The 22,891-nt window shown below is 43.1% G+C and overlaps 2 protein-coding genes across 3 annotated transcripts in view; one reads left to right on the top strand and one right to left on the bottom strand.

Moving 5' to 3' along the window:
* The window catches only part of RBM25 (RNA binding motif protein 25), a 40,584-nt gene extending 21,980 nt beyond the window's left edge, over positions 1-18,604 (bottom strand). The window contains exons 1-6 of one of the 2 annotated variants that reach the window (XM_037900333.2): positions 18,302-18,604; positions 10,275-10,395; positions 3,531-3,580; positions 1,808-1,978; positions 1,407-1,464; positions 839-999 (exon numbers count right to left, since the gene is read on the bottom strand). In XM_037900333.2, coding sequence (XP_037756261.1) covers positions 839-999; positions 1,407-1,464; positions 1,808-1,978; positions 3,531-3,580; positions 10,275-10,380 — 546 coding nt within the window. In that variant the 5' untranslated portion in view covers positions 10,381-10,395; positions 18,302-18,604. The remainder of the gene's footprint in view (positions 1-838; positions 1,000-1,406; positions 1,465-1,807; positions 1,979-3,530; positions 3,581-10,274; positions 10,396-18,301) is intronic. The other variant, XM_037900334.2, reaches the window with a different exon arrangement.
* Positions 18,581-22,891, top strand: part of ZFYVE1 (zinc finger FYVE-type containing 1) — a 60,311-nt gene continuing 56,000 nt past the window's right edge. The window contains exon 1 of the mRNA XM_043550218.1: positions 18,581-19,190. The gene's annotated coding sequence lies outside the window, so the exon portion shown is untranslated. The remainder of the gene's footprint in view (positions 19,191-22,891) is intronic.

The raw sequence follows: 22,891 nt of genomic DNA, 5'->3' as shown, positions 1-22,891 counted from the left end.
AAATAATTAAACTTGAAAATTGAGAATGAGTTAGATGGACAGTGACCCTGGTTTGATCCCCACAGGTGTTCCGTCAACTCAAAGATGGGGGGGGGAAAAAATACCCCACATGCTTAATGTTACATCTGCTTGTGATCTGTTCACAGCCTTATAACAGCACAGAAATAAATCTACTTCTTGGTCTTGCATGAGTTTTAAACAATTGTGAAGAGAAACTTAATTCAGCTGCAAGAGAAACTTAATTCAGCTCCCTCAGTCGGCTCATAAATTTTGTAACAAACATTTCTATATGTCACTTTTTAAACAACATCTCAAATCTCTAATTAAACATTAAGTTTCAGAACACGTAAGGTACAGTATAATATGTATTACTCCTCTTTAGAATGGATATAAACTGAGAATCATAGGTTCAGGCCTGGCTGATATACAGTGATGCATCAATTTAAAGCTGTGATTTTGAACAAATTTAGTGCAACTTTGCATGCAGACACCCTTAAATCAATTTAAACCTAGCTTATAATTGTAAATGTAAATTTGTAAATGTACAAAGGCAAGCTAAACTGACAAACAGTTGTTTGCATTGGTTAAATATGCAAATTTATGTGCAGACAAGCCCTACGGGTAAAATTCTCAAAAATGCTTAAGTAAATTAGGCTCCCAAGTCCCACAAACTTTCAAATGGGATTTAGGAGCCACAGTCTCGCCAAAGTCATGGAGTGAGTTAAGAGCTGAGATAGGAATAGAAACTAAGAGCCCTGGCTTCCAGACCTATTTAACTACTAGATAACCCTGTCTCCGCCCCTCATTACATAGTGCAGGTCACACCTCGCATACCTACCCCATTGGAAGCCCTTTTCTTTGCTTTCCATTCATCTAGCTGAGCTTTTGTCTTGGCATCTACTTTAACTAGCAGCTTCTTCTCTCCAATCTGGAGGTCGTGGAGTAGTCTCAGTGCTCGTAGAGTGGATTCTGGTTCTTTGTACTCACAAAACCCGAAAGCTGGAGGTTGATGATCAAGATGAAAAAGCAAAAAAAACCATGTCTTCAGGTAAATATTTAGCAGCTTTTCCCTTACAGATCATTAAGTAAGTTACATATTGGGAGCTTAGAACTAATAGGTTCTCAAACTTTTTAAAAAATATTCCAGAAATATGCATCATAAAAGGGAAAATATTTACTCTGCAAATTTACAAAAACATTTCACTGCATTATTCTGAAAGAATTACAAAATTTAAGATTTTGACCTTGTTCCTTTTTTGTAAAGATTTAACAGGAAAAATTGTCATAAGCAACTCAATTTAAATGCAAAATATTAGAGTTATATTAATTTGTCAGTATATACTTTAAAAGCTGCCTGATAATCAAAATAAATCAATCTGATCAGGATGCCAAAAAGCAACACTTACCTTGAAGTTTTCCAGATGCTCCTTGCACTCTCTTCCAACTCAAAACCAAGCCACACTTCTTGAAGGCAAAATTAAGAAAGGAATGTTATCATTTAATAAATTTAACGGTTGCTCACACAATACATAAGCAAATGTACCATTCTGAGAAAGAATCAAAACAGTAAGGGTTAATTTTGCTAAAACTCTTCTGTATTCCTATTTGGTACTAGCTAAAAGAAAGCTATTCTGGTCAAACTGATTGTTTGCTTTAAACACAAATCTAATGAACATGTCATTACTGCACCATCAGTGCCCAACTTCACCGCTTGTGAATTAATCCCACCACGTTTACAGTGATGACAGAATATTTACATTACACACCAGCTGAGGATGAAGTCTAACAAACCAACCACTACACTTACAGCTAGGAGCTGTCTTATAAGCATATCTGATGCCTTCTCAGAAATGTTGCCCACAAAGACAGTGGTAGTGGGACCGCTGTTTTCATCATTTTCTTTATTCTTTAGGCCTGGGTGCTCTTTTCTGGCTCCCAAGTGCTTTCCAACCATGGACACTGTGGTAGGAACTAAGACCTATGGAGGAAAAACAAGATGTCTGTATCTATTTTATAACTTACCAGAAAATGGTTTAGAGTAGTAAAACAAGGAAGAGTTGGAGATATAAAAGGTGTTTCACTACTAAGTTTCCAGCATAGCATGGTAATTGCAAGCCAATACAGCAGGACAGTAGTTTTAAGATTCTACACAGAATATAATAGATATTGCCTATTAGATTCAGAAGTATGAAATTGTTATTTTAAAATCATTGCTGGAAATGCAAGGCAGAAAGAGGTACATTTGTGCAAACAAATCACTTTTGGATAAGATGTTATGAGTCATCTTTAACTCAGTACCTGCTCCAAAAATGAACAATGAGCCTGCCATCCTTTGTTATATTGGTACACCTTAACATCTTATGGGAAACAGATTCTTAACAGTTATAACTGTAAATAGAAGATTAATTCTGGCTCAAAAAACACACTCATAGCATCAAGTACCATGTCCTAATACTTCCAGATTTTACACAGAAACCAATGTTTTACTTTATCAATCCACACCCCTCCTCTACGATAGCCTCTTTTCTTGAATGTGAAGAAGAAATGGTTTGGGAACTGGAGAATATGTAGTTAGGTATGGAGCATTCATGTGTGTGCACATCTTCCAGTCATGTTATAAAGAGGGATTTAAAAAAAGAAAATTCATTGTGTACATGTGCTTATTTCCTCCTCATCAATTCTTTAAGGCCAGGGGCAGAACCTTATTTCTTCCAGGATACTGAATAATGCATTTGTTCTAGCATCTTACTGCTATAAAATACATAATTTAGCATGAGTATATTTCTCTTAGAGACATTAGGTTTTGGACTGATTTCTTCAGCAGATTCCACTTTTGCAAGATTTTAGTAACAGCAGTCCCATTAGTTTAGATGGAAAAACAGCTAGGAAATGGTTTTAATACCTAGAATGAACCCAGATTTTATAGTCAAAAAACAACCCTACCTGCCAGTAAGAATCCATGTGTATAGATAAAACCACTAAAAGCTGTTTTTCCCTCAAGGTTTCCCTAAGTCCTGAGCATCTTTCCCCTCCCACAGCATTGTAGCCAAAAAGGACTTGTCAGAACTTGCTCAGTAGCTTGTCAGCACTGACTCTTCTGGTCAGTTTTGGTGAGTGCATCACCCAACACTGCTTCTATATGGGCTACGGAATACCTCATGGCACCCCGCAGGCCTATTGATCTGGTAAACAAGAGATGAGCCAGCCAACCCTGGTGTTTTGCACGGCAGTGCAGAGTATTATCATGAGGCCATCTCTAAATTATTTCATTTGAGATATAAATAAAAGTTGAACTTTCTATTTTCAAACAATAGCTGTTTCAATTTCTTGCAGTTAGCAATTCCAGATATGTCCTTTTAAAACCTTGCCCAAGTCAGAGTTTAATATATCAGTCTAACATTTAACACCAAGCTTTTCCTTTCATGGTTGTGAATGTTAATGAATTGGGGGCAAATTACATATAGAGTAGTTTCAATCAATAAAGCATGTTTTGTGCACATTACTTTGCCTCTACTCCCAGTACTACTTACCGTTGGAGCAGGAGCCATAATGCCCATTGGTACAGGAATCATGGGGGTCCCTGAGGGAGACAGAGAGAATATCAGTGTTACCCACAAACACTCCAGAATAACAAAAACAGAATACATCTGAGCCAATCATGTATCATTGTATGCGAGGAAAAAGTAGTAAGTAACACTGGTATGCTACTGTGCAGACATGCCTGCAAATCAGAGAACAAATTCAGAGCAAATATGAAGTTCACAATGCATAGAATGGACTGTGCTCACTGTATGGATAGCTAGTCAACATTTTCCTATTGTTTCTGTTTATTCAGATCATACCATGGAACACCATGTATACTGCACAACATCCAAATCTTGCACTGAAAACAGAATTAATTTCCTCCTGGACATCTCTGATATTCTTTGTCGTATCTTAGTTCTTTAAAAACATTAATGAATTTACGTTCACAATACCCCTGAACCACAAGACCATTCTCTCTTCATGAAGTTCCCTGGCTCATTCACTACACTTTCCAACCTCTCCAACAAACGAGGCCTTACAAACAACAGCCTCATTCCATACTTGATTCATTCCCACAACATCAGTCCTATGCACTCAATGAGGCAGGGGGTCCAGTGGGGGGAAAAAAAAGTATGTGGTCATATAATTAAAGACGGTATCATAATGCATATGTACAAGAGGGCCAAATTAGGGTTGCATGGGCAACTTTAATTCAGGCATTTCCTAATTTGTGAGAGCTTGAGTTTGCAACCTTGATGTTCTTTTAATGTAGTACATTACATAAGAAACCTTCAGTTTTTTAATAACAAAAACTGAAAAACACAAAAAACAGTTAATCAGGTGAAACTATATGGATGTTTCTCTCCTCCTTCTTCCCCGCCACCCCAAAAATGGGTCACTGGGAACTTTAAACCCGCAGCACCCCACTATTACCTGACCTAATGGAGTAACTGTAAGCAGTAAAAAGGTTGTTATCTCCGATGGCAGGTCCACAGAGAAGAAGGATGGAGACACTTGGCCAGTGAGTGCTAATCGCTAGACAGCAAAGAAGCATTAAGACTCCAGAACAAAGGATTCAGAATTCAGATTCTGTAGGGGACTGTTCTCTAGTGGTTACAGATCCAAGTTCTGCCCATCCTACCCACTCACTCATTTCCCAGATACACTCCCCTCCTCCTCTTGTCCTCATATCTCTCTTCTTCCTGCTTGCATTTTTGTACCCCACTGCTCCTGTCCCTATCTTCCCTTCCCAGTTCCTGCTCCATTTCCTCATCTGTTGCTATTTTCCTCCACCCACATTCCATGCCCCTCACCCTCAGCTCCTCCCCACCCCCCACCAAATCCTGCTCCTAACCTCCCTCCCCCAACTGCCCTGCATCTCTTCCCCCACCCCCACTCCCATTCCTCACTCCTCTGCATTTAGGTCAGGCTGCTTCCTCCTCTTCCAAACTGCCTGGGCATCAGCAGAGGGAGCACAGAGAGGACAAGAGAGACAGTCTGCTCGCTCTCAGATATAGTGCCTGGCACCACAATGGCCCCCTGCAGCCACAAAGAGCAATTGCATGAAAAGTCTCTCAACATTTGAAGCCCTGGGATGGACCATGCGCAGTCTACTCCTGCGGGAATTCTGTGCCCCCAAAATTAAAAATTATGTGCACAATATTTTAAAATTCTGCCTATTTTATTTGTTAAAAACAATATAATCACACCACTTTCATTTATTTTGGTAATTTATTTTAGAATCTCTCTCAGTAAGTACGTCTGCAACAATACAGACAACAAAAAAGATTCAGAAAGAGTTTTGACAAAGATTCCATGCTAGGCATATTAGCACATCTATATGGTGCCACAGAGCAAATGGTAATACTAATATTTCCATGTATATCAAGCACAGAAGACTTTAAGGGTATGTCTACATAGCAAAAAACAAACAAACCACACACACATGGCTGGTCCATGCCAGCTGACTCTGGCATATGGGGTTCAGGCTGTGGGGCTGTTTCATTACTGTGCAGACTTCCAGGCCCAGGCTGGAGCTGAGCTTTGGGACCCTTCATCCCTGCAGGGTCCTAGAGCCTGGGTTCCAGCCCCAGTCTGGAAGTCTACACAGTGATGAAACAGCCCCACAACCAAAGCCCTGCAAGCCCTAATTGACTGGCACAAGCCAGCCACAGGTTTTTTCTTTGCTGTGTAAACATATCAAAAGGGCAGTACATCCTTAGGAGTAAAGTTAGACCGTGATTTGGCACAGCACTTAAATGTGTGCATAAAGTTCAGCACCTGAGTTTCCCCAGTTAAACTAGTGTTTTGCCAGATTGGGGCCTTAGTGAGTGGCATGGCTAAGTAGTACTCAGCAAGTCACGTACAGTCACTGGTATGTACAGTCACTGGTCTAGAACTGAAATTGTTGAAGATAATAAATTAGAAGGGCAATGGAAGTGGAAGATCCAGCACGGCAGTGGGGAGCGCAGGCCACTGGCTGCACGGAGGTGGAGGATCACCCTGAAGCCTCCCCCTCCCCTAGACACAGACCTGACCCTGACACAGCACAAGGGTTGGGCCTGCTCCAGCAACACCCTAAGGCCTTTTCTCTCCCCAGCTCCAGGCACTCTGCAATAGCGAGCAAGAGGAACAGAATCTTGCACGCACCCCCAGCCCTGCCACCCAATCCAGGTGTGGGGCAAGCAGGCTCAGCCCGATCCAGCTGTGTGGTGATAGGGTTGTGTGTGGGGCAATCTGGATGCCAGCAGCTTGGTTGGGGGTCTGGAGGATCTCAATGCATGGGGCTTGCTGGGGGGTGCTGAGTGCAGTGGGAATGGGACTCTGCAGGTAGGGATCCAGGTGAAGGTGTTGGGGCTCAGCAATAGAAGGGGAAGCCTAGGTACTGGAGGAGTGGGGGTCCAGGTGCAGCTGGTTGGGGCTCAGTGGGGTGGGGGTCTGGGTACAAGGGGATTAGTGGAGCGATCCAGGTGCAGGGAGGGTGGGGCTTGGCAGGGGGTCTGGGTGTATAGGGGGCAGCTCCCCACACAGTGAACCCTCCCTCCACAGCTGGGGAGCGATGGGGACAGGAAGTGGGAGTGCTGAGCTTCCTGCAGCTGGGGGAGGTTCCCAGGGATGGGTCTGACCCAGCCACTGGAGCAGCACATGCAGGGGAAGAGATGGCAATTTGTATCTCCCCAGGCTGCTCCCCATGCCCAAACCAGACGTGCCTACTTGGGACTGCTGCTCAGGATGGGCGCATGCATCAATTACTCTGCAAGGAAAGAGTAAAATCTGCAGGGGACATTAATTCTGCACTTGCACAAAATTCCCTCAGGAGTAGCAGTCTGGTCAACTCAAAGGAGCTGTCTGTGTATGGAGTATACCCAACGTTGACAATCAAGACAATTTAGCTGCTAAACTAAGAAATCTATACTGAGCATACAGACAGGTTTCAGAGTAACAGCCGTGTTAGTCTGTATTCGCAAAAAGAAAAGGAGTACTTGTGGCACCTTAGAGACTAACCAATTTGAGCATAAGCTTTCGAAAGCTTATGCTCAAATAAATTGGTTAGTCTCTAAGGTGCCACAAGTACTTCTTTTCTTTTTACTGAGCATACAGGAACTGTAATTTTTCAGATGCTTATAACTAGGTCATATTTAGGTGAATTTTCATAGGTAGGGCAAAAATTCACATTTCTGACACCATGACGAGACACACACGCACCCTTGCCAAAATTTCACCCCGTGTCCCATTGTAAAGTATGAAGGTGCTAGCGCTTGTCATTGAATCAGTTGTAAGATTTTTTTTTAAATATACAAAATAACCTTTTCCCCCCCAACCTTGTTTCCAGAAACCACCAAACTGTTTTAGCTGAAACTCTCCAAAAAAAAAAAAAAAAAAAAAATTCACCCAGAGGTAGATACTTGGCATAGGAAATTTCAGCCCAAACAGTTAAAGTCTGGCAAAACAACTGAAAACAAGATCTTGTAACAGAAAAGTATATGGCAATCTTAACTACAAGTGTCACTATTTGCCTGTAGTATTAGTCACAGAAGAGTAGAGAAGTGAGAAACCAGTGCCCCCTCTTTAGGGAAATAGGTGTTATCCCCACAGACTAGTACATTAGCGATGCAGATCATGCTTTCCAGTTGCAAGAAAGACTATGATATTTTCAAAGTCCTTCTCTCTTCCTGTTTACACCCCATATGGATTGCTAGTACTGAAACAATTAATTTGTTTTGTATAAGGTCAGACTTTGCAAGAGGAAAGTTCTTCTTCCTCTTATGTGGTAACAAGGAAACCTTCAAATAACAGAAGCTTACATGTATCAGCATATACATCAAACACTTTAGAATAGATTCTTTAAAATGCCATTGGGAAAGAAGAGAGATGGTACTCAGGTAATACTACAGAAAAAAATAGGCTTTAGAAAGTCTTGCAATAGAACGGAAACATGTATACACACTCAGGACATAGTAATGGCAAACAGGGTTACAGTTTTAAATTTCACTACAAAGTTTTCAGTGGCAGAACATGTTTATTTAATCAAAGAAGTGCAGCTTTAGCAGAAAAAAAGATAATAGCCTGTTGATCTCAAAAACTTCTATTTAAGTTTTAAATAATGTAATGCAAGAAGGGATTGGTGGGTGTGTGTGTGTGTGGTGGGGGAGAGGAGATGAATGTTTTTATATTCTACAAACCATTCCAGAATTACCCACTAGGACACAAAACTGTGTTAACATTTATAGCCATACATGAAATAGTTCAGCCACATGGCTTCTGAAAATATTTTACTCTACAAGACACCAGTGGATAACCCATACAGCCACACACAGGGTCAGCAAGGCATTTTCTGTAGCCCATATGCTGTGCAGCATTTTGCAGCAGTTTACTTAACTGCAACATAATACAACAGCTGCTCTCACCCTTCTCTCCCGCTCCACCAGCCTCCAACTACTCCCTGCTCCCAGCTACAGTGCAGAAAGAAGAATGTGCTGTTAGCCTGAAAAAGTAAAGCTTCTGTCTTTAGACTGAGGCTAGCCTATGCACTGGGAATGCGAAGAAAGAATGAGCGATCAATATAAGAGAAACTAGAATGATTGCTCCTAGTGCTTAATCATTGCGCTGAGGAAGAAGAGACACTGGAAGGGGAGCAGAATGGAAACAGAGGGAGAGATTTAAAAATGGAAGAAGGGAGACCGGGAAGTATAAGGAAACAACAATAGAAAATCAGAAGGAAAGGAATGAGAGAGAAATTTTAATGTTACAACAGACAGGTTTAGCAGAGGATTTTAACTTGCTTTTTGCATTAAATGTGCTTATGAGAGTCCAGTCAAAGCAAGTTCCGCCCCCCCCCCCCCCCACACACACACACAAAAACAGGTCTAAAAATTAGGCATCATGAGGTACTAATAGGTGTGTCTTCACCATGTAACAATGCCAGAAAGGGCACACACATTCCCATATGAAGCAGTATTGGGATAGTTATCCATATGGCCTGCTGACATCCTGTTAAAATATAGAACAGGATATTTAAGTTGTATCTCTTGGAGGAGAAACATGGTCCACAGAGTTCTTTTTTATTTTAGGCAATTATATATGTTCTTAGAAAGTTATTCCAAACCAAAATGTGCAGAAGTAATATCTTCAATCCCAGGGATCCACCTTGTTCCTTATGAAATCTCAGAACACTCCCCATGCCTCCAGAACATTTTGCTTGCTTAGAAAGTTAGAGACAGAAATAAACTCAGGGCTCCCAAGCTTCAATACAGAGAACAACAACTTCTTCTATGTTAGGGGATCTCATGGTCCCAAAAGTTGTCAACCTTGATAGGAAATATTTAGATTTGACAGAAGGATTAAAATAAAACCTGTATTTGTAAATTGGACTAGATTGTAAACTCCTTAAACTATAAGCCATGTCTTCACACAGTGCTTAGCATAAAAGAGCCCCATCTTGACTGGGGCCTCTCAGTTTTACAGGCAGTCCTCAACTTTACGACGTTTAACTTACGACGAACGGCACTTACGACATTTCTGAATTGACACCCTGATTCGATTTACAACAATTGGTTTTGACTTTACGACGCTCGGTCCCGCAATGGAGTGTATTGTGGTTCTGAGTTATGGCGTTTCGACTTACGACACAATTGGTTCCTGAAAATTGCGTTGTAAGTTTGAGGACTGCCTGTATTGTAATATAAACAACAAGGAAGGGTCCTCAGTGTGCAAATTAAAACCATGGCCAAGGGACTGCTAATGGACTCTGTAGCCTTTCACCTATGGGTTCAAGTTGAAAACAGGCTAGCAGCTACCAAAAGTTGCTGCTATATTTTCCTAGCACACATTCCCAGGATATCCAAGTGCCTTCCATGGTGTTTGGGTTACCATCCCCAAATGCTGTTACAGTAGCCTATTTGAAAAATGTTGAAAGCTGCAGTCCATTGCCAAGTAGGTAGGTGTCATAAAACCCATCACCACAAACAAATGACGTTAGGAGCCAATCTCAGTGGAGAGGATGAGGAATAATTAGACACAGAAACTGAGCTATTCTCACTCTAGAAGCTTTAATTTCTGTTCAGAGAAACATTGGGCATACCAGCGGGAAGCTTACTCATATTGTACATCTCTATGGATAAATAGGGTCTTCAACCTTAAAATACATGTATGCAATTGCGTAAGTGCAAGAGTGAATACAAAACGTTTAAAATTTAGTACAGGAAAAATTACTTAGTTCCGTAGTTGTTCTACTTGCTAACATCACTTACCAGGAGGTACAGGTGGAGGAAAACCAGGAAATTGTGGAGGTGGAATCCCAGGTGGAAGTGTTGGGATTCCCATAGGAGGGCGATTCAAGTGAGGTGGAAAAGACATTCTTGCAGCAGCAATCTGGAGTGGGGGTAGGGGGGGGAGAAAAAAAAAGATAGCCTCAAAACATCATCTATTCAAAGTGGAGTGAACTGACAATCACCACACTAACTCTGATTTTCGTGCTTCTAGGGACTGCCTGTTGAAATGCAAACTTCAGTTCATGTTTCCTTTCCCCAATTAAGCAATAACAAAGCAGTAGTGGAAGACTTCTTTTCTAATAGTGCTATTATTAAACATGAAAGTCTTGCCTTTTAGGATGGACTGATGCAAGAGATTAAGCTAATTCTTTATGCCAAACATTTCACAAAGAACTGTTTGTAGATAACGAGCTCAGAGAAAATACAATATGCCCACAGGAGTTACTTTTCCAATATCTAAAATCAGAAATAAATTCAGAATAAAGTTTTGCAATAAGCCAACTAGCTCTCCTGCACAGATGAAATAGTAATGTATTAGATGTTTATGAATCAAGTTACCAAGTTACCAGAATCAGCTAAAAGCAATATCTATTAATGGGACGAACACAAGGAAAATTTCTAACTTCAAACACAGTTGATAAGCATGCAGAGGGTTCTCCAGTCTATTTTTAACTTGCCAGTTCCCATGTCTGTTGGTTCAACTTGGCTGGTAGCTGATGAGCTGAAGAGTCAGCATGCTACCTACCCATAATAAAGAACACTCTAAAATGCACTCACTATCTATATATACACTTACAAGAGACCACTTACAATTTGAAAAGTGCACACACCTCCTACCAGCACAGAAGGGAGGCATATAGTCTTAGTTTCAGCACCATCATAGCAATTATATTCACAACTATTATTAAACTATCTAAAAAGTAATCTAGCTTGTTATTCAAATATCTGGTCTTTACAGATGAAACTGGTGTTAAAAAAACCAAAAAAACCCATGTGCTCATCAGCCTTACTCAAGCAGATAACGTGCACATAAAGTCTCATACATTAATGCATCGGTAACTATTACCATGCAGATACCCTACCATGAGCCTATATTCTTAAGTAAATGGGGTACCACTAAGTCAGAATGCCAGACTCAGCCACTATCCCTGAATCAACAGGGTTCCAATCCCTTCTGGAGGTGTTTTCTGTCCAGTTTTAAAAATGGGTTTCATTTAGCAAGAGCTGGTTAGAGAGCGATAATTTGGGGAGGGAAGGTGCACCCCAAGTGCAGGAGCCAGAATGAGCAGGAAATAGGTCTGCATGTGGATGGTGCAAGAGCTAGATATATGAGGAACAAAAACATTATCTATACCCCACTCGTGTTGGAGCAGGGAGGAGCAAGAAACGAGAGCCACTGGGCCTAGGAGTACTATACCTTCCATACATGGGAGCAAGCAGGAAACATGGTAGTGCTGTGATGTTAGCACTAAAAGCTAATACCACTATCCTACCATGATAACAGATAAAGAGAGACCTCGGAGTCTAGAGGAAGGAGTTACATGTGATTTTAGAATTCAGAACCAAGATTATTTTCAGAGTCTGGGAGAACTATGGAAATAAGCAGGCATGTACACCAGGGGCAGTGAGTCCAAGCATATTTGGTGGTGTTACTCTTGAGCTCACATCAAATATATCTCTAAGCAGGAGCAGAAAAAGCAGCTATTTTTTAAAGTTCAGTTCCTACTATTTAAAATGGAGCAATATGAAAGTTTAGCTTTTTTTTTTTTTTTTTTTTTTTTTTTAAGTTAGCCAATTAACAAAAGATTAAAGTAGAGACAATGTCCCTTTAACTGGCCCAAGGGCATCCAGCTCTTCCCACCAAAAGTAAAGGTAAAATGTATCTGATACAAGGCCTGAGGTGGTGGAGTAAACCAGGTAGCAAACAGAAGACTTCTCACATTTATGAGATCTAAGCTATACTTACATCACACAAAATAGACAAACTTTTCTACTGTTCAATATTTTTTAGCATGCCTCTCCTTTCGCTGTCCCTTTCACCATTAAGCTTTGAGAATCAAAAATCTACTGCCACACACAAGACAGTTTAAAGTGGCTGAAATACTAACATCTACGACTTTTGCGGTGGGAGAATGAGGAGATTCCCTTCTCCACCTAGGTATTTCAGTTGTGTACTTTCCTAACCAAAAGCCAAATGCACCCTGCCAAGCAATCACTTCCCAGGGTCCCAGGAAAGGAGAGATCTGAACAAAGGGACTCCTCCAAATGTGGGTACATAAAGACAGTTTTGGGGAAGGATGGCAGGAAAGAACTATTGGACCCAGACTTGTTCCAAATGAGCTGGAGGCTCATATGTCCATATAGGCTAAGTTTGTTTTTGATCAAAATCAAAGCAAAACCTAGCATTCAGTGGAATAACCTTTAGCCCTCAAGATGAATAAAAAAGAGTTGGTACAGAACAGACAGGGTTTACAACCTTTCACGTCTAGGCCTACAGTGAATAAAATGTGTTGCTATGTACACAGCTTGAAAAATTCACCAATTTAAACTTGTTTAAAAAAGGAACAAGTTTCTAGCCCTTGAAAAGATCTTACTAACGTGAATCAATTCAATGATATAGTCCTGAGTGAGTAGAGAGAGCTTCAGTACCTCTGCTATCCATAGCTTTCACATGCAACAGCAAAATTAAGTTAAAGGGAATAGCATATGTTTTTCTGCTGCTGTGTAAAATTCTCTTGGAAGAGTGAAACTGACAAAGATGTCAGTTTCATTCTCTGGCTATTAAGGAGAGCTCTGAAGAGCAGCAGTAGATACAGATATTGAAGCTATTCTCTGTGAAGGGAAGGTAGGGGAGAGACACCTTGTAGAAGCCAGGAGGTTGTTTTGGGTTTTTGTTTGTTTGTTTGTTTGTTTTGGGGGGAGGGGGGAGAGAGAGGCAGGAACCAGAAAGAAGAAGGAATTGAGTAGCAGGATTTCTCCAGTGACAATTAGTAAACTCATAGATAAGGGAGAGAAGAGGGCATGTGCTCCTTCTCCCTTCCATCAGTCAGAAGGGCCTTGGTGGTTCAAGCTAATCGCCAGGGTTGCCAACCCTCCTGGTTTCGCCGGGAGTCTCCTGGAATTACGCCCTATCTCCCGGAAGCTACTGAAGCCAAACTGGGAGATTTTAGGCACTGAAAGTCTGGCGGTGCAGTGGGGCTAAAGCAGACTCCCTGCCTGCCCTAGCTTCACACCGCTTCCAAAAGTGGCTGGCACATCCCTGCAGCTCCTGGACAGTTCTCCATGCGCTGCCCCTGCCCCGAGCACCAACTCTGCAGCTCCCATTGGCAGGAAACTGCAGCCAATGGGAGCTGTGGGGGTGGTGCTTGTGGGCACAGGAAGAGCACCCAGCTACCCCCAGGTGACACAGAGACATGCCAGCCACTTCTGGGAGTAGCAGAGGACAGGGACAGGCAGGGAGCGTGCCTTAGCCCCGCTGCACCACCAACCGGGAGCCGCCCGAGGTAAGCGCCTCCGGGCCAGAGCCTGCACTCCATACCCCCTCCTGCATCCACCCCCTACCCCAGCCTGGAGCCCGCTCCTTCACCGAAACGCCCTCCCAGAGCTTGCACCCTGCACTCCCTCCTGCACCCCACACCCTGCCCCAGGCTCAGTCCAGAACCCCCTCCCACACTTCAAACCCCTCAGCCCCAGCCCAGATCCCATGCCCCACTCTAACTGCCTACCCCAGCCCAGTGAGAGTGAGGGAGAGCAAGCGATGGAGGGAGGGGGGATAGAGTGGGGTGGGGCCTTAGGGAAGGGGCGGGGCATGGGGGAAGGGGTATTTGGGTTTGTGTGATTAGACAGTTGGTCACCCACAAACCAAAGGCTAATACAGAAAGATATGAGCATCCAAGCACAGTCCAGAGAGAACACCCTAGTAGGCATCCTGGCAGTTGGGGTACGGAGCTTCTCACCAGGTGCTGCCCTTTCATACTGGCCAACAATTAGTAGGGTTAGCTTTCTATATCTGATAAATTTTTCAAGCTCTGTCCACTCAATAGGTATATGGTAAACTTCAGATTTCTCCAGAGTGTTAAGAAAATGTGTGAAGTAATCACTTAAATGATATCGATATATTTTCACAAGTGAGAAGAGTTTACAAGTGTATATTATAGTTCTTGTTTTTATATTACCTTACACAAAGTTACAGGTGGCTTTCACTAATGCATTAACATAGTAGGACTTTACATGAAACTGAGCCTACACAAAATGTGTCAGTGATTAGAGTCCAGAGTTCAATACCTGGAGAATAGGTATCTAAAACACACAAGTCACCATCACAAGTGATGTCATTCCAAATACTGAAAAAACGTGGAGTGTTTACTACTGTCTCATTATGAAGCACTTCCATTGCATCATGGTTCCAGCATATTAGCAAGAAAGCATGGAAAGCTTGCACTGCTGATGCCATGTTCACATTCTGTGGCTAAAGAAACTAAAATTTCAATTACTCAGAGTACTTCTAAACTTTAAATATATAGAATATATTTTTAATAATGGTGGGTGAACAGACAGGGCTGTAAGTAGATCATGAATTTCTCATTACTAGAATCAGTAATGTAATTAAAACAATCAAGGACATCTTTAATTTTTTATTAAATTGGCAACTAAGCCTCCTTGCAGAAGTAACATCTTGATGACAATAACTTTGGACCCTATTAGCATTAGCCCCCAGAATAATTTTCCATTTGTTTTAATATTGGTCTTTTCAAAACCTGGTTGAGCAAAATGTGTAATTTCCTTTCCAAAGGTAACTAAAAGATTGTTTTAAAAACCTACAGAAAACAGCATTCAGAAGTCTGTATTCCTCATGCAACAGTTAATTACAACACTGTTAAACTGAGGCTGCACTACACAAGGTGTTAGTAATATCAATTGTAGCACAGGAATTACAGAATCTTCAACTCTTGCGAGCTGTGTGAATAAGTGCTTAATTTTTTAAAATATATATTTGAAGGTAAAGATACATATTATGTCATCATAGTAGTGATGCTATGGTCAAGGCTCTTCTGACTATTTCCATTTTAACTCTGATTTTACCTCACCTCCAAAATTCCTCCAATACTGTCCTTTTGCATTTCAAAGTCTGTATATTTAGTCTACAGTAAGGAGATTTTTTGCCAAAACATGAGGCAAACAAGAAAGCAGTTTCTGAAATAAGGGAATGCTGTTGGTGCAATTCACTTTTGGAAAATTCTTCTATTACTGTTTGGTTAACCAATTCCCAAAACAACTTTGTCTAGATTAGAAATTTAAGTTTGGTTTGTTCAAGTCTTAGGCAAAATCTGGTGCACATGCAGATATATTCCAATTCTTATTTTAGTAGTGTTTTTTGTCTGGCGTGGAATGCTTTACTGAAAGTCTAATTTTATATACAGCTGGTTGCAGAATTATGCTGGGTAGGCTTGTCAATTACATAATCAGAATTGCTCAAATTAAAAGGATGTTACAAATATTCTGCCCCTGATTTGAATACTATGTTACCTTGTATTTTGTTAAAAATGTGCAGTATTTTCATCACATCAGTGTTTTAAATACTTTCTAAAACAAGCAAAACTCCTAGGGTGAAAAACATTAGACAATTCTGACAGTACATGAGTCTTCAAAGGCTAGTCCTCCTAAGTAGTACCACCACCAAAGAATGAATAAATGCCCATTTATATGTTGTCCTAAAATAATTTGTACATTTTTCATTTCACTTAACAGCACAGGTTTGCAAGAAAAATATCCAAAAAATTTTAGAACAGGATGACCTCTGGAAGAGGAAACAACTGAAGAAGAAAATTGTTCCGGTCAGTATTGCCATTGAGTTCAATGTATGCAGAATCAGGGTCTAAATTAGGTCAATACAATCCTCATTATAGAATTTTAAGCTATTTTGAAGTAGAAAACAGCTAAAACTCCAGTTTGCCATCATTCTGAGGTTCTGTTATTGTATTCTTGGCACACTGGGATTTCGCTCAATACAGCTGCATAACTCAGGGGTGTGGATTTTTACCTTCTATGCATGCAAAGGCTGCCCAAGAGGCAGCACACTCTACCAAAACAGCAGACAGCCATTATCCTTCCCATTATCTTCCCTGCATGCCCTGCCTGACTGCAACACACTTTACTGTTCAGCCCCTGATTCTGTAACTTCTTGTGCCCACACAAAGCTCACTGTCAATGCGTGGGCTGCCTGCACCTCAATCCTGAGAATGGGAGGAGGATTCCTCACCAACATGATTAGATCTCCTCTGTGTGGCCAAGGCTACGGCATCCAATGAGCCTCCTTTCTCAGGAAATCTTTAGAGAGGAGCATGAAGACCCAGAAAACTATTTGCAAAGCAACTACTGTGGGGGTGTCTAGCCCCCATAAAAAGTACAAAAGACTATGATTTGGGCTTCTCTCTCTCAAGGCCTGACTGGGCCTAGAACCTGAACTTCCACACTTATGCACTGCACTGCACCAGTGGTGGTGGCTTATCTCGGGGTGGGCAAACTTTTTGGCCCAAGGGCCACATCTGGATGGGGAAATTGCATGCAGGGCCATGAATGTAGGGCTGGGTCAGGGAACTGGGGGCTCAGGGCAGGGGGTTGGGGTGCAGGATGAGGTGTGGAGTGCGGGAGGGGGCTCAAGGCAGGGGGCTGGGGTGCGGCAGGGGGCTCAGGGCAGGGGGTGTGGGCTCTGGGTGGCAGCGGCGTGCAGCAGGGCTAAGGTAGGCTCCATACCTGCCCTGGCCCTGTGCTGCTCCCCTTTGGCACCACGTCCCTGCGACCCCTAGTGGAAGGGGGGAGCAGTAGGCTCCACACACTACCCTCACCTGTGGGTACCTCCCCCAAAGTTCCCATTGGCTGCAATTCCCCATTGCCCCCTGCAGCTCCCATTGGTTGGGAGTGTCTGCAGGCAAGGGCAGCGCGTTGAGCCCTCTGCCCCCCTCCCCCAGGGGCCGCAGTGCCAGCAGCTTCCGGCGCAGCCACGGGGCTGGCAATCCCATGGGCCAGATCCATAGCCCTGACAGGCCAGATACAGCCCATGGGCCATAGTTTGCCCACCCTGGCTTATCTTCACCTCACAAACTGATAAAGACAGAGAGCATGCATGTGTGGAGGAAGTTGTTAGAGACTCCCCATTTTTAACTAAAATGAAGGGAAGACTATTCCCCTCTAACAGAGAAAGCTTCCATCTCTTTCTCAAAGCTTGTGTAGACATATCTGGGGAAATGAGAGTTGTTTAAAAATATTCTTATCAACACTTTTAAAACACTTGACTCCCTAGAATCAGGTTGAAAGTTTTGTTAATCACAACCAGCTAACATATTTTTGAATATGATTGTCCTTGTCCATATTTCACATTTCAAAAATCACATTTCACATCATGTTAGTTAAAATGTTCTCTTGCAATACATTTTACCAGTGTAGACATGATCAAAACCAATACAGTTTAAAAGCAAAATAGCTCGTCTTGGTCAATCCTAGTGGGATCCATAGCCAGCTAGCATGTTCTTAAACACCATGGGTTTTGGCCAAAGTAGGTGCTAAGTCGCCTTCACTGACACATGTAACTACCACCACTCACTCACCACTGGATCTACACAGGGCTAGGCAGTATGGACGAAGAAGTGCCCCCCCCTCCTCCATGGGGGGATGGCTACGCTCCGCGTTTCCAAGCTAGAGTATGGCAGGTGGCCCCCACCCCTCAGCGAAGGGACGTCCCCGCCTCCTCCGCTCATAGGGCAGAGACTCTCCGCTTGCTGGGGGAGGGGGAGGGGATGCACCAATACACACCCCAGGGCGCGACTCGCCCCCACCCCCGGCGCTGGGCAGCCCCCTCGTGGTCCTCGGTGGAGGGGGCGGGTTCTCCCAGGCGGGGGAGCGGGGGGGGGGAATTCTCCCCCTCCCGCCGCCGGGGATTGCGTCTCCTCCGCGGGCGGGTGGCTGGGCGCCGATGGCGGCTTCTCTCCCCACCTGCCCTCGGGACTCACCCTCCTTCCCTGAGGGGCAGGAGCCGCGTCCGGGGCACCGCCTCAGCCTCTCCCGCACACGTCAGCCGGGGATGGGGAAGGCCTGTCCCGCTCGCCGCCTCCGCCGGGCTTGGAGGCCTCTAGGCCGCGAACACACCGCACAGAACCAGGCGCGCCGCCGTGCTGTGCTGGGGGTCACGTGAGCCGCCCCTTCCGCCAGCGTCCCGGCCTGCACCGCGCCGCCCGATCATAGAGGCAGCCTGGGAGTTCTGATAGAAAGTCCGCGCTATACGCACAGAGACACAAAGCGCGTCTTACCATAGAGTGGTGATGGCTAGAAGGGCGTAGGGAGAAAAGGGGTGGCCGGCGCCATCTTTGCTGGGGGCAACCAGGAGCGGTAACCACTTGATTGACCCTTACTAGAGTCGCCATCTTGAGGTCAAGTGGCCGAGGCTGCTGGCGTCTCACCAGCCTAACACAAAAGCTTCACGGGGTAGGCATCCCCCTTCCCCCCAAGCCATCGCGGCTCAGTGCAGCCGCACCCCATCCTCAGCCCTGGCACCGTCCTGCCTGCCAGGTGCCAGCATCGCCCCATTGCCCTCAAGGCCATGAGCCGCCCAGGACACGCTGGTGTAACTCACAGCAGCTACTGTTGGTGGGGGCACACAGGGCGACCTGGGTGCCTGCCGCTGGCTTCCCTGGCCCCTTGCCCGCAGCGAAAGCGCGTTAAATGACATTTAAAAATACAGAACGCTGCCCCCTCCCCAGACTACTTTCCCCTCTAGGCAATTACTGTAGTTACCAGGAAGATACCATGAAATTGCCAGTGGAAAGAGGAAGTCGCTGTGAGCGTGAAGGGGAGGAAAGAGATTGTCTTGTGTAGACCATTAAAAGCTGGGCCACAGTAAGCGTAAGTTTGAGACTCCGTTTTACACAATAATTCAGCTCATGTCACATAGATCAGAAAAGGCATAAGCTACCTCACTCTTTCTTTTTTAAGCTTTCCATGGATTATAGACACAGTACATAAAGATAAGTCTTTGCAGGATCAGGGCCTAAAGATGGATGCATTGGTGGTTTAGTGGTGAGCCTAGCTGCTTTCTAAGGAGTTGACTCGGGTTTGATTCCTGGATCCCAATAAGGCAAGGAGGCATTTTCTAACAAACACCTACAGTAGTGCAACTGGTTAGTGTGTGTGTGTGTGGGGGGTACTCCTGGGGTTGTGAGTTCAAGCCTCACTCAGAGCTTTGGTTTAGGTTGGACATTAGGAAAAACTTCCTAACTGTCAGAGTGGTTAAGCACTGGAATAAATTGTCTAGGGAGATTGTGGAATCTCCATCACTGTGGACTTTTAAGAGCAGGTTGGACAAACACCTGTCCGGGATGGTCTAGATAATACTTAGTCCTGCCTTCAGTGTAGGGGACTGGACTAGATGATCTCTCGAGGTCCCTTCCAGTTCTGTGATTCTATGGCCAATCCAGTCCACCCACTTTCAAGTCAAGAGGACAGTGTTCACAGCAAGTGTTGTATATACAACAGCTTAGTGCCTCAAGTCAAAGAGAGCAGAGGGTGCTCACACTACAAATGTACAGCTGCTTTGTAGTGGTCAGTTTACTCAATGTTTCAATAGTCAGAAGGGAGGTTCCAAGACAATTTTCAGGAGAGTATGGGACAATACCTGTAATACAGACAAGTAATGAAGAGAGCAATGCGTGGGGTAAAGTTACTGTCCTATGAAGAAATCTATTTAATATATCTTGTTACAAAAACAATGCTGGAGAAATTTGCCAGATGTTCTAGATGAACAATAGCCTTCACAGAGAGCCTGCCAGTTTTTGTTGGCCTGCCTTGTAGAGGCTGAGACAATATTTCAGTTGCGATAGCACATTTACTCCTTGACTTCTGCTAACAAAATTGTCAATTGTGGCAGCGGGTTGGAACATTCAGCAATGAGGGACCAAACTGAGTCCACTAATTTGTTTCACACATACTCCTGAGCAACCAGCAGGCCAGTGAAAACATCAGTCTAGCACACCATTTCCCTTTAAGCTGTTTCCATTAGATTTGTATAAATTATTAGCAAAGATAATGCTAGATTTGCATATGTACAAGGATGAACAATTTTGGCAGTAGTACACTGTTTTATGAATACCTGACTCTTCTAGAAGTAACATTTCTTTATTATAGGCTGTTAACTTAAATAGGATAATACATAGATTAGCTACAGTTATTTCTCCAAACAGTAGCTACAATTTATACTTCCCCATAACTAATAAATAAGGCTATGTTTTAGTCACAGGTATTTTTAGTAAAAGTCATGGACAGGTCACGGGCAGTAAACAAAAATTCACAGTCAATGACTTATCCATGACTTGTACTATATACCCTTGACTAAATCTTGGGTGCTCTGGGGCAGAGGGTGGCCCAGTGGTGGCACGGATGCTCTAGGGGGGAGATGGCCAGGGGGTACCACAGGTGTTTGGGGTGGGGCAGCAGTGGACAGCCCAAGACCCGCATTGATGCAGGGGGCAGTGGCCCGCTACCTGGTACCCCCACTGCTGCTGGGGGGAGCAAGTGTCAGTGCGTGGCCCAGGATCCCCGCTGGTGCTGGATGGGGGCTACAATGAACCGAGACTGTCCCAGCAGCGAACAGTGTGGCTGGCCCCAGGCCAGATGCACTGGCCGCTGCAGAAGTCTCAGAGGTACCGGAAAGTCACGGAATCCGTGACCTCTGTGACAGACTTGCAGCCTTACTAATAAATATAAATGTAACAGTTGCAGTATCTAGCACTATTAGTCATGAAAATGTTTTATGAACATTAATTTATCCATGCAGTAGACCTGTGAGGCAGACAAATCTTATCTTCATTTTACAGATGGGAAAGCTGAAGAAGAAAGAGAGGCAGGATTGAGAAACGTAAAATTCCTGGCTCCCATCTCCTGTTCTCACATCACAGCTTGTTGCTTACTCCTTTTGAGACTATAGTCTTTCTGAAAAAAAAAATTAAAATCGAAATTCACAATACCACTTCCAGAGATACGAATAATTCACAAGACAATTGTAATTTTTCCCCATTTTGAACCTTATTAAGAAATCCATGTTATTTTGGTACTTTGACTCACACAGACACCAGTTCACCCATTCGTTATTAGGTATAGACATCTACCTATTGCGCTTTACTTTATCCTAAATATTTAGACCCCACCCTCCCCCTTCCCAACTAGTCTCTCTGATCAAGAAATCATGTAAATTGTTCAAGTATAGAGATCAGCAACAACACTTCCTTCCCACATCCACCTGCTCACCCATTATTCCAATATTATAAAAATTATCTTTCTCAAACCTAGCCAAATATGTTGGCTAGTCAGAGACCCCACTTTCCAAATGCCAATCACATATTTGGTTTATCCCAATCCACTTTATGTTTACTTGCTATGGGCCCCAGAATACTTTGCTCAACACAGCCTAGTACATTACTTAGTTACAAAAGAAAAGAAAAGAAAAGAAAAGAAAAGAGAGTTAACTTATCTGCAGAATGTATTGAATTTTTAATTCCATTTTTGAAATTGTGGTTGTTATAAGTATACTAGTATCTGTTATATACATGGTGGGCAGCTATACAGAGTGCAGAGTTAAGGTGGTTTCTGAAATATGCAATGTAACATTTTCCAAACTTAAAGTCAGCACTAGAACTCAAGTCCTTAGCTCTAAAATCCTTGAATTAAAGGGAAAGTCTTTGTTTTGGTGGTGAAATATAAGTGAATCCTTATGTTCTTTCTAAGCTGCAGCCAACAAAGGGTAGATTGCACTCTCTCACACACATTATAAATAATTATTTACAACAATCATTAACTATTTACAGACTATTCTCTTCAAATATAGCCTATGCATTGGTTTTCAAAGAAGGGGACCGAAGGTCCAGGAATTGTCAGAGTTCACCTTGAAGAGTTTTTTTCCAATACTTCCCTCAGTGAAAGAGAGTTTGGGAAGGCAATGGGGGCTCTAACGATATAGAGCATAGGTGATCCAGAAAGACAAGAATATTCCTACCTTTGTAGCTCCTGGGACATCTACATTGATTTAACCCCATCCCCATTCTTCCCTACCAGCACAGCTCCCTCACAAGCAATGGTAGTATTGTTCCTCTTTCCCTGCCCCACCATGCTTTTCTGTCTAAATTTAATTAAATTAAATTAAGGGATTTAGGTGATTAAATCCCTTAAATTTAGTGCCTCCATTTCCTCATCTGTAAAATGGGTGAAATAATCCTTGTACATTTATCACACCTCCCCTGCCCCCCCAAGGATACATCACTTAATATTCAATGCTAAACCTTAAACTTAAAACATTTTTGTTAAGTAGGGAAGTATTATCATCTTTTTACAAGATGAAGCTATTGAAGCAGAAAGAGAAATGGTTTGCCCTAGGTCACCCAGGAGATCAGTGCAGAGCTGGGAATGTACTCCAGCCATTCCACACTCTCCTTGCTGTGCATACTAGCAAGCCTGCCATAATTTCTCTTTCACTGAAGTTTGAATAGTCTAAAATTTGCATTACAATTATATCTTACCATATAAGCAATAAGCACCAAAATATTATTTAACATTGG

Source organism: Chelonia mydas, chromosome 6, assembly GCF_015237465.2.
Source record: "Chelonia mydas isolate rCheMyd1 chromosome 6, rCheMyd1.pri.v2, whole genome shotgun sequence".
NCBI classification, from domain to species: domain Eukaryota; kingdom Metazoa; phylum Chordata; order Testudines; family Cheloniidae; genus Chelonia; species Chelonia mydas.
This window is presented reverse-complemented; position numbering and strand designations above follow the sequence as displayed.